This window comes from Melanaphis sacchari, unplaced genomic scaffold (genome assembly GCF_002803265.2).
Source record: "Melanaphis sacchari strain LSU unplaced genomic scaffold, SCAv2.0 Contig147_pilon_pilon, whole genome shotgun sequence".
NCBI classification, from domain to species: domain Eukaryota; kingdom Metazoa; phylum Arthropoda; class Insecta; order Hemiptera; family Aphididae; genus Melanaphis; species Melanaphis sacchari.
Genome location: NW_020270641.1, coordinates 146,388 through 162,593, shown reverse-complemented (window position 1 = coordinate 162,593; position 16,206 = coordinate 146,388). Strand labels below are relative to the sequence as shown.

The following is a 16,206-nucleotide window of genomic DNA, read 5'->3' as shown; positions in this document are numbered from 1 at the left end:
ACAAAAATTCGATTTCTTGTAGTTTCTGTTTATGTCAGTGATTTACAGTACATATTTATAAATTAAAAACTATAAATAAGTTATTTTAACAATAAGCACAAACCACTCATTATATTTTCGAAAAGTATTATCATTTAAAAAAAAGAAAGTTAGGTACCTACCTACAGTTCTAATAATATGTTTTATACTTTAATTTTACACTTATGCTTATCGTTCTTATACAGTTAAATGTGTTTATCGGTATTGATTTATCGAGCGGCTTTTGATCTTAAATCCCAGTTTATGTGTTTGTAGTTTCATGAAGCACAATGCTTTTCTAAAATCGTATCGATCACTTACAGAATATAGGAAGGTATGCCGAATATTAAACTCATCGTTTTTTAAGAGGTCAGAGCTTAGACAAGTCATCATGATGTAAATTTTATCTACGTATACTATATGATATAGTCATTTGAATAGTATGCGTGTTATAAAACAATTTTACAGTGACACTTGAGTAACCAAAAATAAACGTCAATCGACATATCTACATGCCAACAAATTAAGTTATTGCATAATATAGTAATAGTAAGGTACTAAGGTATATCGTGTAACACGTTTACGCGTGTATATACATACAAACAAATTTGAATGCATTTGGTATCTTGTGCATATAAAACACTGTCTGAATCGTCACTGCTTAATATACATGGTGATATTATTCAACTTGGTTAAACGGCCAATCAAAATGGTACATGCATATAATATATTATTATGTACCCGCATATTATGCATATCTATCTATATATATATGTTTGTTGCGTGCTCAAGTCGTAGTGAATGGTCTGTATACGAAATGAACCACTGTAGTTGACGTTTATGCATAGGAGCGTCAACTATATAATATAGTGTTAACATTCGGTGAATATTCGTCGGGTTTGCGTGACAGCTTTTGAATTGTTAATGGCATTTTTGTACCTAGCAAGTTTAAGTAACATACCATTGTGTGCGAAAATGTGAAAAACAAATTAGATGAAATATCACGGACATAATGTTTAATTTAAAATTGTAGATATGTAACATGTAAGACCGATAATATAATTAATTATATGATTACTTATTTTAGAAGTTATAATTTTAAGATCAAAACGCTATTGAAATATAAAAATTATCTTTTGGATGAAAATTTCTACTCGAAAATACATAAATAATTCACGCATTAATATGTTTATATTATGTTATTAATCATTTGTTGTAGTTATCTCAGATTTAGTTAAAAATAGATAATCTATTTGGCGCAGTGAAGATATTCAAATACGACTCATTAAGATCTTAAATATAACCTATTATTTTTACTATTGTTTTAATATAAATATAACGATACAAACTTAATAAATTGTAATACGCTTATAACTTATATACGCGTACATTTGCGTAGTTCAAAATAAAAAACAAAAAATAAAAATAGTTATAGGTGTAATTATTCCTTACAATATTTTTAACGAAACGTGGTAAGTATGGTGTTATTTAGAAATTATTTAAAAATATAAAAAAGAATTTCACATTATTTGTATCTATATTATTGTGCAAGCCAGTTTTGAAAATGGCTCATACAAATGGACTAAAAAGAGTACAAGTAGGTGTGATATATGTATTTACTACAATAATATACCTTTATTTATTTGGAGTTTACCGAGTTAGGGAGTCTAACATACGAAATCATATAGATCAGTGGCGAACCCAGGATTTTAGTACTGTGGGTCTGCCTCACTTATGAGAGGCCACTGTGTAGAAGGTTCAATTAACTGTACATTACAAAATCGCTCGCTACGCTCGCGATTTACCTTATTTATATTACATATATTAATATAGTAAATACTATAACTAAAAGAGATAAAGCATAAGTCATAACTAATTTTTTAATACAATTTAAAACTGACTTATAAACTTTGATATTATTAATTAATTCAAATTGAATGGGTTTTTCATATCTTTCTAATTTCTATACATCATATATCATAATATTCATAATATATTATATTTATATTTATACATTTACAATTATATTTTCATAGAAATGTTCTTGAGTCTGTGTACATTTTATAAATTACTTATAACACCATATTATTAGTTTATATTATTTCTATTTTTGATTATCGTAGTATTGTACATATTTATGTAGTTTGTCATTTTGAGAGGCCACATTTTACTGAGAAAAAAAAACGGTGGGTCAGCTGACCTCCCAAACCCCCCCTGGGTCCGCCCCTGATATAGATATAACTGTAGAAGACATAAGGAAAGAAATAGTTCTGTCGGGTCGGTGGGGTTTTTATGGTAATGAAGGGTAATACGATCGTTTTATATCTTATGATTTAACATGATCTTTGATAAAGCTAGTATGCTTTATTTGAAATATTGTAAGATATTTATCAAATACTGAATAATAAAACCTTTATTCAACTGTACAACAGTAAATTTAAAAAAATGTACAAAAATGTACAGTATACGAGTTTTGTTCAAGATCAAGGTTTCTGCGCATTCTAAAAGTCAAGTCTCGAGGACAAATCTATTATTATTTTTTAGAATTAATTTTCTACATTTAAACAAAAAAAAAAAACGCATTTACAATGTTATGCATATAAATGTAAAATAATAACATGGCCGGTTGCCAAGGCGGCATAGAAACGCAATGCAGACTAAACTGTGATACTATACCATCATCATAGATAGATAGTATAAATGTATAATAATACAATACAGTAATACACTATATGTTATGGTTTCCAATTTACAAAAATATACTCTTTAAAAAAAAAAAAAAATAAGTACGAGCGTAAACAAAAAGTTAAAGAATGGAAGTAATGGAACAGTGGTTTATATAAATAGCATGTTTGTGTATGATGTGAACTTCATTGACTTTATATTATGGTTATTGCCCCGTGTGACATTTTTAAGTAGGTATTTGAACGTATTTATTGTGATTTTTCAGTGTGGTTAAATTTGTTGCACAATAATATTGTGTTTACATGAATAGTTTTAGAATTTCCATTTTTTTTTTTCATAAGAGTCAAAGAACAAATTTTTACGAAATTTGTTAAAACATGACAATCTGTTAATTATTTTTAGTTAAAAACTGTTAAAAATGTTAAACACCAAAGACTTTAATTTCATACAAAATTCTTTATGAGTTATTTTTATTTGAATTAAACAAAAAAAGTATATCTATGCGGATCTGAATTTTTATAGTGATTTTCTTTTAATTTTGAATAGTAGAGGTGGTGTATAAATAGTATTGATAGATCTTGTATTTTCGAAATACCGGTGAAAATATTGAATAAAAAAAATAAATAATAATTATACCATTTATGCTCTGGAATTATCGAGCGCAATAATATTACCTAATATTATACGTATTGGTAGTTAGTTTGTAGTCACATGGTAATAAAGAATATAGCCGTCGTTTCGAGTACACAATTAATAATAATAATAATTGCGTTTTCCAGGAAGAGAACAACGGATGGGCTGCGTGCCAATATAATAACCCGACATAATATATTATATAGTGAAATCGATCGCCAAAACGTATCCGGTAGTTGGTATAAAGTTTAAATCCTCGGAAAACGAACCATTTTTTTAGTCCTATCGAAACACATTATATTATCTTTATGTGGTTGCAGCGCACTGTCATTTTATTGCGTAATACTACTAAATATGGTAGATGTCTAAATATTCTAAATGCATATATTTACTTAATAAATTGGAATTTCCTCGTAAATTATTTAAATCTCAACAAATAGTATACGCTAGTAAATCAGCCAAATATATCTATTACCTACACGTTTGTTAACCCATTCTGTAGTGAGTTAATTGATTGTCATTAAATCAAAAATGTAAGCTGAGTAATTATTTGTTTTTATCATAATTTTGTTAATTTTAATCACTTACTTTGTTATACGATTTGTAACTGCTTCTTGAAACGTCTTTTAGATTTTAGATAGGAGCGATGAATGTATTGGTTTTAACTATATTTTGCTATACCTATTAAGAAATCAATTAATAGTTAAGATTGGCATACAACTTAGTTCATTTATATTCATTAATAGTGAAAAAGAAGTATACTCGGGGACACAAATAATTCGTGTATAATATAATACGTACATTACGTTTATAGCATAAGAATGTTCAACAAATATAATTACACGCTTTTGGGCACTCTACCGACTGGTGTCTATTGTACTATTAACCAACTTTAATGTGCTTTTTTTCTAACATAAGTATCATCTTGAATAAAAAACTAAATTGTTAACTCGCTACTCCATCTCAAGTTCAGGCTTATAGAAGTAGTACATTTAAAACTCTGAAAATTGCGTAATTATGTTCAATATGTACTTATGAATTATCAATAATATATTTGACTAACAAAAAATAAAACGAAGGACAAAAGTGCAATATGGTTTTTGAAAAAAATCGATTTTGTTTTTTTGTGTTTTAAAATACATAAAGAAATAACCGTAGAAATTATAGACTTAATATTTACATCAAGTAGGTATATTTTTTATTTGAATTTTCATGTTACTAATCGTAGATAAAAAGCTTGAAAATTAATGGATACAAGCCTAAGTTAACCTAACCTAAGTTGCTCTAACAACTAACAGTATAAAATTATCAAGGATATTAGGCATATATATATATTTTTTTAAATAAATATTTTAAGTTAAAATTTTGATAAACTAGAAATTCAAACAAAAATGTGGTTTTTTCTTTGGAAATATTAATTATTTTGTTATTTTCAAAAAAATTTAATCAATGAGACTTGAAGCTTTTCACTATTAGGTATGCATATAATAATTTCTATATATAATTAAATTTTAAAAATATGTTGGCAAATCTTTTGCTATTTATTCCACAAACTTATTCACATCATTCTCCTTTACATCGATAAAGACTAATTATAGGTAGTTAAGTTATTAAAAATAATGTAATATTATACCAAATAATATATTATGAGATGTTTTTTAAAAATATAGAGTATTACACATTGCCTTTTTTCAAAATCACTTTTTGTATATAAATATAATGATTTATCATTGAACTAAAATTGATCATTAGTTACAGTATGACTAACTCATTTACGAGGTACGCTTAACATCTACTATACTTTTTCTTTCTTTTTGTCTCGTAAGTCGCGCCATTCGGGCTTAACAAGATTTTTTTAGTTATGAGATGTATTTACTTGCATATTCATGATTATCCTTAAGTCATAATCTTAAATACCTAATTTTACCAAAGAATAACACTTATACATTTTTTAATTTCATAAAGTATATTATCATGTTCATATCGTGTTAAAAAATTGTTCCAAGTTCTATCAAAACTTCTATTGTTTTAGGACTGTGTGCACTTTAAGTAGCTCAAAAATCACTAAATAAATACTTAAATAAAGGATTTGGGCTTTTAGTATGTATACATTTTGGAAGAATGATCAATTTGACCTAATTTTTAAAACGATTTTGGAAAAGAATCGACTTACAACTTTTGGCCAACAATTATCGGCCATCTGTATAGTTTCTGTTTGTCCAATTTGGTTTGCCGCGAAGGCAGCTGTTTTAATATGTTTATGTAAATTGTTTTCTTTTTTTTCTTTATATGATATTTTCTTTATGCGCGTCTAGCTGACTGGCTTACCGGCCGGCTAGCAGTCATCGCGTCGGACGGACTCTCGCGTGCGTTTCAAGAAAAAGCACACACCGACCGAAATGCGATTTAATTTGGCCGGAGAATTGCGTCTTAGTCGTAAAAATAGATTTCTGGCTATGATTAGCAACTACCCGTGCGACGAGCGCACGCGTCAGTCCTACACGGATTGAGTACTTACCGCAGCAGATATACTTATTATAATTATAGACCATATGCGTGCCACACAACACATCACACTACGACCGGACATAGAGCATCGCCTGAACACGAGTGTATACAAATCCCGTTGTCCGACTAGGTAAAGTGACATATTTCTTATTTACTTATGTATAATAACACGTAATATATGATAAATTTATAGCTATAATTGTGTTAATGAACTTAGGTTTAATAATAATATATATTACAGTTGCTACTTTTTTACATTGTACGTGATATGTAAGTTGTGAGCGCGTTTCGTGTCTCAAAAAATTAAAACCCATATCGCGTAAAAATACACATCGTCAATGTTTTACTAGTAATGCGTTCGGTTTTGGTATCGCTATATTGATTAGTAGACCAATTTAATAACTAGTTAGTAATTAGTATTATTATTTTATGTTCCGATGAGTAATATTTAGTTATACCAACATTATGTATGTAGATACTATCTACAGCCGTGGTTTAGATCGTTAATATTTTTCGACTTCAGCATAGGTAGACCAATAGTTTTCAAAAAATGACGTAGTTTTAAAATATTGCTTCAGAGTTTTATAAACTGCAGTAGAAAAAATTATGACGTACTAATAATATAGTATAAATCAATTTATTTGATGTTATAGAATGAATGAATTTCATTGAATTCTTTAAGGTAGTTTGGAATAGAATAGATAATTAAATATTAACAGTTCAATTTTTATATTCTTATATTATTGATAAATTATGTTAATCCTTTATTTACAAAAAATCAAAATATAATAAAATGGTTAAGTCTATATTAATATTGAGACATTTAAAATATGTGTATTTTTAAATGAGAGTCAATTAGTGTTATATAATTCAGTAAGAATTTTAATTACATTTTACAATAGATATATAATTAACTATAACATTTAATCGAAAGTATACCGCTTAATTGAAATAAATAGATACCTATTATAAACACTTTCTTTAATTTAGGTTAGAAATAAAAATAGATTTTGAATTATGCTTTTTTAGTGACCTATCAAATTCTGATAAATTTATACCTCAATATTTCATAAGATCATTATACAAGTTATTATTTATTTATTATTGTAGTGGAACTATTTCAGATGGGCGCAATATGGAGTCGTCCGGCAGATTTGCCAGCTTTAACAGCACCAGTAATAATTTATACTAATGTACTATTTACAAATAAAATTAATTTAAATTAATATTATTATTATTAGGATTTAGTTGACGAGTCCTTTGAAAATACTGCTATCGATGCCAAAGACCCAGATGAGTTCGACAGATATTTGGCAAGTATACGCGAACGGCGGCATGACGCTCTCTCGTCGATTAAAGCTGAGATGAATCGATTGAGGGAGTGTAAAGAAGAATTGGAAATGGTGAAAAAAGAAAAAGAAGGATTAGAACAACAAGTCAAAGCTCTAAAACAAGTAGCAAATATCAGCAATGATATGTTGAAAATCAGAGAAGCACAGGTGATTAATTCATTGTATTTATGAAACTCCATAATGTGTTGAACAATATTTGATAACTACGTCTATAATAGGTGACTGACTTAAAAAAACGATTGCAAGAAATGGAATCACACGCTGACGAATGTTTGGCTGACTTGCGAGTAGAGTACCAAAAGCAAATCGACAATATTAGGAATTTACGTCGGCTTTACGAAGAAAGAGCAGAAGCAGCAGCTATGGGACATGAAAGGGAAATTAATAAAGAGAGAGCTAAAAACTCTTTGTTAGAAGCAAAATTGGCAGAAGAACTTAATAGTAAGCAAGGTATGAATGACTTTATTGCAAAACTTGAAACAGATGTTCAAGGTAAGCAAATCGAATATGAACAAATGAAAGCAAAATATATGACTACATCAGCAGATAGAATGAGTCTTGCATCACAAATGGCTCTAGTTAATAATCTATTCTCTACCTTATTATCTGGTGATGAGGGACCGGACTTTGATAGATTTGCTCGGATGTTAGAGGAAAATAGAGAGTTGATATCTGACTTGACATTTAACGGGGACATCAATGAAACGGCCTCTGTATTAATGGATATTGCTGGGGATACATTGGAGCGTTCTGAAGAAGTAGAATGTACGTCAAATCGAGAAAAAATTGCTTCAAATCTACCAAAAGTTTGGAGGATACTCGTTGAATTGTTGGGTCATTATGACAATAAAACAGCGAATGAGGCTAAGCCAGACGATCCAAATGAATCAAGGGTTGCTTCTGTGAGCAGAACATTTTTGAAGCTTAAAGATCTTATCCTTGAAAAAAACTCTTTGGTGAAAGATATCGGTAGATTGAAGACTCTCAACAACCATTTGGAATCAAGACTTAGTCATCAGGAACAAAGGCTTTCAACTGTATCCGCCGAACTGTGTAAGGCGTGGAATGCTGTAGCTAAGCTTAATGCTCAACATAGAAAACTTCATACTCATGAGCAGATTTTAAGATACGAATTGCAACATAAGAGAACTGTATTAACTGAACTTAAACAGGAGCTAGAGTATTGTCGAGAGAAATGGGATCAAGCCCGATTGAAAAATACTCAATCTCAAGAAGATTGGCAGTCGTTACGAGAAGAATTTGCTCGGAGAAAATGTAGTAAATCAGTAGAGAGCGGGTTCGAAGATGACGAGAGCCGAGTGGCCATCGCCGATAGTGGAGCTTGTAGTGATGATGATGAAAGTTGGTTGAAAACGTTATCTCTGGATATGTCAGAAACAGAAACAATAGACGAACCCCAGACAGATACTGAAGCAACTGGGATTAAAAGATTAGAGAAACAGAGTAGATCGTTGCTCAACCAAATAGTACGTACTTCTCGAACTAGTGACTCTATAAGTGAGCGGCTAGAAGAATTACAAAGACAATACGGAAAATCTGGACGACGGACTACATCGGAGGATGAAGATTCTTCAGAAGTTTTAGTTGAAATACCTGGAACTAGTACTTCAACACCAATAGTTTTACAATCACACGGAAACAATACATTACAAACTGATGAAATAGTTGTAAGAACTGAAAAAGAAGAAAGACTGCAAGAAGATACAGCTGTATTACGGCCCGATGAGGAAGAAAGACTTCAACGTAGAGCAGCTAGATTAAAAAGATTGGAAGAACAATGTTTAGGATTATTCAGACAAGTAAGTAAAATACAATTAATATAGTTTTAGACAAGATATAAAATTAGAATTATTACCTTTTAACTTTAGATTATTTCCTGTAGAATGCGTATTATAGAATGAAAAAATATATTACCCATCTGAATTTATTTCACTAAGAATAAACATAATGAACACAAAACATACAAAGACACAAAATATATTTTCTTATTTATGTATTTAAAATTTCAATACAGGCTTTATATACTTACCATTTTACTATCATAGCCATTTTTAGATTATAGTAAGTTTTAAACTGTTTTAATTTCTATTTAAAAAATATTATTTTAAATTTTTAGTAAACCTTGTCCGTTAAATTTAAATGAAGGCGTACATTGTATGACAATGAATTGTTTTCAAACAAACTGTTAAGGTGAAAAAAAAATTAAATGTAGGTTGAAAAGTTCACTCTTATAATGTGTAAATATAAATATGTAAATATGTAAATAATATAATCATGCCTATAACCACATTAGATTACATTTATAATCTATACTTTAATTTTTCACCTTAATTGTATTACATTTTGTTCTATGGATATTTCTCACTTCGCCGGATAAGAAAATAACTATGAGAATACTTTTTCATCGTGTAGGCATTGTATGTTAATGTAGTTCATCTTTGTTTATAATTTGAACACATACATTTTATAGGGTAAGATATCAAAATTAATTATTTTTGTTTATAATTATTTGTTTTTAGGTGAGTGAGACTAATGCTAGGAGTGATATGATATCTGACCGATTGGATGAGGTACATGCTAGACAGGTAGCTAGATCCATTGATCGGCAGGAAATATCAAATACTACTGTTAACCCCGATGAGACACCTGAAAATTTATAATATAAAAAAAGTAAAACTACGAGATGTAAATGTTACATTTATGTATGTATATTTTTTGAATCAAAAACTACAGAAATGACGGCCAATACGTTTTAAAACGTATTACATTTCTGAGAAATACAAAGGATATTACAAAAAAATATATATATATAATTATAATGAATATGCACAAACATGTTCTATTTTTTTACTGTTTCACAAATTTTAATACCATTATTAACTTTCTACTGTGCCACTATATAGTTGGCCATACATAGTATTAATATATAATAGAGTAATATTAGTTTTACTATTGTTTTCGATTTCATATTATTTGTATTTCCATTCATTAGTTTAATAATGATATTTGTTATAATAATTATGTATATGATACTATAATATTATTGTTATTTGAATAACGTGTGATTTATGAGATTTGTGATTTTATACAAATATATTGAATTGATTTATATATTATTAAATCGTTACCCTGAGCTTACACTATATTAATATAGTATAATGTTATTTGGCAACGAGATCATTTTAAAATAAAATTGCTATTGTTTCTTTACCAATTTAATTAATCAACTTTTCTGAAATTTGTGGTACTCATATATATATATATATATATATTTTTTTTTTTTGAATTTCGACTATTGACATAATAATTAATCCCCAATTGCGTGTTATAAAAACATGTTTATAAATGTGTATAAGCTTAAAAGTTAAAAAAAAATGTGTTCGAAGTACGATATGCTAGTTAATATTATTTTAATAATTAATATTAAGTATGAATACGCATAATATTACATGATTTTATTTTTGTGTGATTAAGTCACGAACAAAATGGAAATATTCTTTTAATCTGGAGTCTAAATCAATAATAATAATAATTGTTGTTTAATATTACTTGTAATATGAGATATTGAAAATTATTAGTTATATTATAATTAATATATTGAACATCATACTCGTATTTTATCTTATCACAATAGTTAAACAAAATACGTACGAAGAATTGACTAAGATAGTATATTTAAATACTAGATAAAATTTAATAACTACGTTTGTAGTCTACTTACCTATTTAAATAGAATATGATATATTATATGATATTATATTATGATATCTAATGAAGATTTATCGTTTGAATATCCTTGATGTATGTGATTTTTTTTTACCACAATTTTAAGTATTAGTTTATAAAGAAAAAAGTAATACAAAAAATACGATGTGTGTTTCGAATTTTTTGTTATTTAGTTGAATGATGTTTTGCCAAAAATGAAGTTGCCCAATGCCATTGGATCTTCGGAGGAGAAAAATTCCACCCAGTATTTAGCGAATTCATCGCGAGAGACTTGAACTGTTCCAGCCTGTGTAAATGTATAAAATAAAACACACTTAATTAGTTACAATATTTTAATTATGACGAAAAGTGGTTTTTTTTTTTTTTTTTGTCAATAAAGAATTGTTTAATTACAGGTGAAGAGTTGGAATTTGTTAAAAATAATGGGTATGAATACTATAATGTAAAATAAAAATTTATTATCTAGATGGCATATTATTTTAAAGCACAGTTACATTGCACATTCTTGTGCAATTAAAATTGTTTTAAATGACCGCATATTATTATGCACAGTAGGGTTAATGTCAGTATTATTTGTCTTTCAGTTAATATAATTAAAATAATTCCAAACAGTTTTAAGAGAATTATATATATATAAAGTATTTAAGTGTCTGCAATTATTAATTTAAAAAGTTTTACATTTTTTGAAAATACTATTTTCACATAGTCTTCTGTAATATTACAGAACAATATTTTTGAAAAAAACTATATTTTTTGTAATTTTTATCGTTTTAATATTTTAAGTTTTTTCTTTTTAACGACAACATAAATTTTAACTTTGAAAACTAACATATAAATTAATTTTATTATTGTAATTTTGATGGTTGTTTTGCGCATACAGATGAATGTAATAATTCATTGTTGGCGTATTAATATTATTATTAGTAGTTCATAAAATGGAGATTATTTAAGTTTAATCCGCGTTAATAAATAAACCTATTCGACTAATATTCTGCTGTCAAATCTATTTTGTTCTTGTTCAAGAGTGGAAAGAGCTAATATAGGAAAATTAGATAGAATATTATTCTCGAACATTGTGACATATCAACGTAGGCAGTGCTATACAATCTTCCGGTCATATCAATTTCCATCCGGACTCCGGTAAGATTACGACTGGAGTAAAGCTTACTACAAAGTTAGTGATTAAATCGTTAAAGGTAGTAGGCTAACCTTTGAAAATCGCTTATACGCGTCTGCAGCTTCCACAGCAGGCACGCCGTTGTTTTGGCAAACTTCGCAAAATTCTGCCTCGTCGATGGAACCGTCACCTGTAAAACAAAAGTATACAACATTATTTAAAACCCTTTTGTCAAATTTAATGAAAGGTTCTTATATTAAATTACAAAATGCTTTTTGTAAACAGTAGTTAATACACGTCATGAGTATTGTATATTTAAGATATAAATAATTAAAGCATATTATTGAACAATGAACATAGATAAATGTGTGTCATTATATGTATAGACAGTAAACTAAATTGTTCTTAAATAGAAATTTAAATATCTTTAAACTAGTGAATTAATACTGAATTATTATCATATAAGTTTTTATAAATAATTAATATGTTGTTTTTTTCAAATTTATCCATAATTATATATTTATTGTAATTAAAAAAATCTGACTAACCGTTTTAATCATTTTTGTTATTTTAAAATTCTTTTTTTCTTATAAAATGTAATGTATAATTAAATAGTAATTAAAAAAAATATATATATAGATTTGTATTAAGAGAATATTGAATTCATTTTAGTATCTTTAAATTGATATACAGAGTCTGAAATTTAAATTACTATTTAAGTTTAAAAATTAAAAATGTATATATGATGCATTACCTAAATATTTTTTTAGTAATTAAATGGCGTAAATAATAAAAAATTGAGTAAATGTTGGGAAATATTTTTTTTTATTTAGGTTTACAATAAGTTTAGTGCTTTGGATAAGAGATTTGAACTCTAAAAAGTTTATTTAACACTTAATAATATATGTATTATGTTGTCTACAATCTCGATTCGTCAAAATATAAAAAAAAATATTTTGATAAAATGTTAAGATTGTTTTAACTAAAAAAATTATTGGTGAATTGCGAAGTTTTGTAATTTAAACATTGTGGCCTCCTATATTTAAATCATTTGTTTTTTTTTCATAACTTATGAGTAATATATATATATAATATACTTTACTATATTAATAAATCAATTAGGTTGTTATACTAAAAATGTTTATTATATTATTTTAATAAATATTTTTAAGCTTATACATTTTAGATACATAAATCAACACAAGACTAGAACTAAACATGAATCCAGCAACCATTCAGCTACTAACGCCTAACGGCTCAAATGTCTGAAGTCATTAAGGTTTGTTTAATAAAATATATTAGATTAAAAACAGGAATCATTTCAACGGATTTGTAACTTCATACATGCGTATGTTATAATTGTATGATTTTATATTTGTTTTGAATTAGACAAACGCTAACCTTCACAAATGCGTGTTCGTCGTTGATTTTAAAGTATGAATTCTGTCAGTAAATTTCAAAAAGACCAATAAATGTTCGTTTCAATAATAAAAAATATGTAAAAAAATAAATAAATTTATTATAATGTTAGAAATAAAATTATTGATCTTTTTTTAAGACTTATAACTTACCAGTGATTTAAAAATAATATATGATAATAATTTCGTGAATGGCTATGTATATAAGCTTAACGTTACCTAATTTAATATTTATATTTAATTGTATAATTATTTAATGTAGGTGTTTCTACATAATTAGAAGCACATAATATTTTTTTAGTTAATTCAACAATTAACAAGCCTGTTAAAAATACATGTTATATTAAAATGTGAGTAATGTAAAAAATAAAACGAAGAGTCTGAAATTCATCATTAGTATAAGTACCTACTACCTACCTAACTAAAGATATATTTTACTTCTGGTTAATACTCATTAACATATGGTTGGTAAAAGTCTTAAATTGAATTAAATAAATTTAGAAAAAATCATGAAAGAAACTAAAATATTTATGTTTAGAAAAGACTGAATTAACTTGTTCAACTTCTAATAACTAGTAAAATTTCATTATTTATCTTAATACTATATTCCAGTGTTTCTCAACCGGTGTTCCGTGGCACACAAGTGTGCCGCGACCATGGTACATATGTATAGTGTTATTAGGTATTAATTTTTAATTATATAATATATTAATAATAAAAATAAAAATGCCTTTTTTTTTGCTTTTTATTATTTTATTACTATAGTGTTCCGTCAAACTGTATAATTATAAGAAATACGCCGCGAACATAAAAAGGTTAAGAACTACTCCTATATTCAATATACCCAAAAATCTAACACCAGTGAATAATATTCACAGATATAATTCATTTGTGAAGATTCAAGATCTTTCTCTCGGTAGTTAGTTTTCTTATTTATATATATCCAACAGCTCTAAAGGGTTTTACTATTTTTTTTTTTACGGCAACGAATAAAATATTTTCTAAAAATTTGTATTGGTTACCTAAATTTAAAATATATTGAGTATATAAACCAATAGTTAATTATTTATAAATTATAAGTAAAATAGAGACATTTAGTGGGAAATTAAGATCGTAGAGATATTCCTACCAATCTTTAAAAACTATTCCAGTAGGTACCCATAACTTCAGATGCTTATAATTTATAAATAATAAACTAGGTACATATTATATTGGTAATCATTTTCAAAATATAATCTACTTCAGAACATGTAAATTGTGTAAAAGGTTAATAATTTAAAAAATTCAAACTTTAACAAATATTAAGATAAAAAAATAAAGATCAAACTATAATTTATTACATCGTGACTTGTGTACATAATTTGTATGTATCTATAAATATATTATTCATAGTAAATTGTAATGAAATATAATTTTTTCTTGACAATTAACAGAAACATAATTCTATTTTTTAATTTGTATTCTATATGCTATGCTATATTTAGAACTTCCTTGAAAATCATCACAAATCTGTCAATAATTTTAAGGAAACCAATAGTAGCTATATGCTAGTTAAAATAACATACAACAAGAGTCGCAGAAAAAGTAAAATAAAAATATTTTTTTTATTATTATTAGTTCAGTATGATTAAAGTAAAAGAATTAATTTTAAAGTTTATTTGTTTGTACTAACAAAATTAAAATTTTAACAGACTGGATGTGTTTATACTGAATTGTGTAAATTCACATGAATTTTACAAAAAGTTATACTACCTAAAAATTAATATTTGTTTATTATAATTTTTCTTCTGTCAACATCAGCTGTCACCTTTTACTAAAGCTATATATTTTTAAATCCATTTTTTTTCAAACAAAGGTCAAATATTTCATTTTACACCGCTATTATTTCTGTACCTATGTTTGTTGTTCCAAGTTTAAATAATGCCATAATTCACAGTTTAAAAGATATGTAAAATGACAGTAAAATCATAGATTCATTCGTGAAGAAATTCGTGAAATCACAGAAAAACTTGTTCTATACCTTAAATGATGTTTTTTCCCTGACTATTTTACATTTTTATAATATTAAAATAAATATTTTTGCCCGTTATTTTATGAAAATCGAATTGGGATTTTTAACAAACGATAATTATTTACCAGGTGATTAATTTCTATGTTCAAATCTTTTATGACAATAAATGTTACGTATTTTGATATTTATATGTATAATTATTAAAACGTATTTTTGTAAATTTTAGTACATCTAATTTAATTTTCTCATACATTTCCACTATAAATTTACAGTAAAAAATTATAATTTATTTCCATATTGCAATTAAATTACATTAAATTACAATGGAAAAACTACTAGATTATAGTTTTAGATTGTATAAAGTTAAAAAGAGTTAAAGTGAGAATAATGAGGTGTAACTGTATACTATAGTTAATTCTTATTTGATTGATTTACTTAAATTCAAATGTTTGAATAAATAAAAAATGATTTGTAAAAATTTTACTTGAATAAAATTAAGACAAAAAATATTCTGCTTAGGTAAAAATACAATTAATGGTTACTATTGAAATATTAAATTATTTTACAGTTTTAACCAGGATTTAACAATTCAAGTTGATAGCTTATACTTACATTATAAAGCCATACAGTATTCAATGTTTGTTTAAGAAGTTTAATATTAATTTAAATCACACAAATTCAATCAAATTAAAGATTAAATAAAATATTAAATTCAAT

At 26.5% G+C, this 16,206-nt stretch overlaps 2 protein-coding genes across 3 annotated transcripts in view; one reads left to right on the top strand and one right to left on the bottom strand.

Moving 5' to 3' along the window:
* Positions 1 to 5,835: 5,835 nt before the first annotated feature.
* Positions 5,836 to 10,206, top strand: LOC112591918 (myosin-J heavy chain). 2 transcript variants are annotated; one of them, XM_025335860.1, is made up of 5 exons: positions 5,836 to 5,974; positions 6,969 to 7,019; positions 7,086 to 7,343; positions 7,415 to 9,016; positions 9,737 to 10,206. In XM_025335860.1, exons 2-5 carry the CDS (start codon positions 6,969 to 6,971, stop codon positions 9,875 to 9,877), a joined length of 2,052 nt encoding a protein of 683 aa, XP_025191645.1. In that variant the 5' UTR covers positions 5,836 to 5,974; the 3' UTR covers positions 9,878 to 10,206. The 2 variants fall into 2 exon arrangements, with proteins under 2 accessions (XP_025191645.1, XP_025191644.1); XM_025335859.1 differs by having other exon boundaries at positions 6,955 to 7,019.
* A 709-nt stretch (positions 10,207 to 10,915) lies between these two features.
* Positions 10,916 to 16,206, bottom strand: part of LOC112591919 (calexcitin-2) — a 76,600-nt gene continuing 71,309 nt past the window's right edge. The window contains exons 6-7 of the mRNA XM_025335861.1: positions 12,153 to 12,250; positions 10,916 to 11,229 (exon numbers count right to left, since the gene is read on the bottom strand). Of these exons, the coding sequence (XP_025191646.1) occupies positions 11,113 to 11,229; positions 12,153 to 12,250 (215 nt within the window). The 3' untranslated portion in view covers positions 10,916 to 11,112. The remainder of the gene's footprint in view (positions 11,230 to 12,152; positions 12,251 to 16,206) is intronic.

Coding starts and splice junctions, on each gene's coding strand:
- LOC112591918 (XM_025335860.1), top strand. CDS start 6,969: ATGGGCGCAATATGGAGTCGTCCGGCAGATTTGCCAGCTTTAACAGCA. Junction 7,344..7,414: donor TGAAAATCAGAGAAGCACAG/GTGATTAATTCA, acceptor CGTCTATAATAG/GTGACTGACTTAAAAAAACG. Junction 9,017..9,736: donor GTTTAGGATTATTCAGACAA/GTAAGTAAAATA, acceptor ATTTGTTTTTAG/GTGAGTGAGACTAATGCTAG.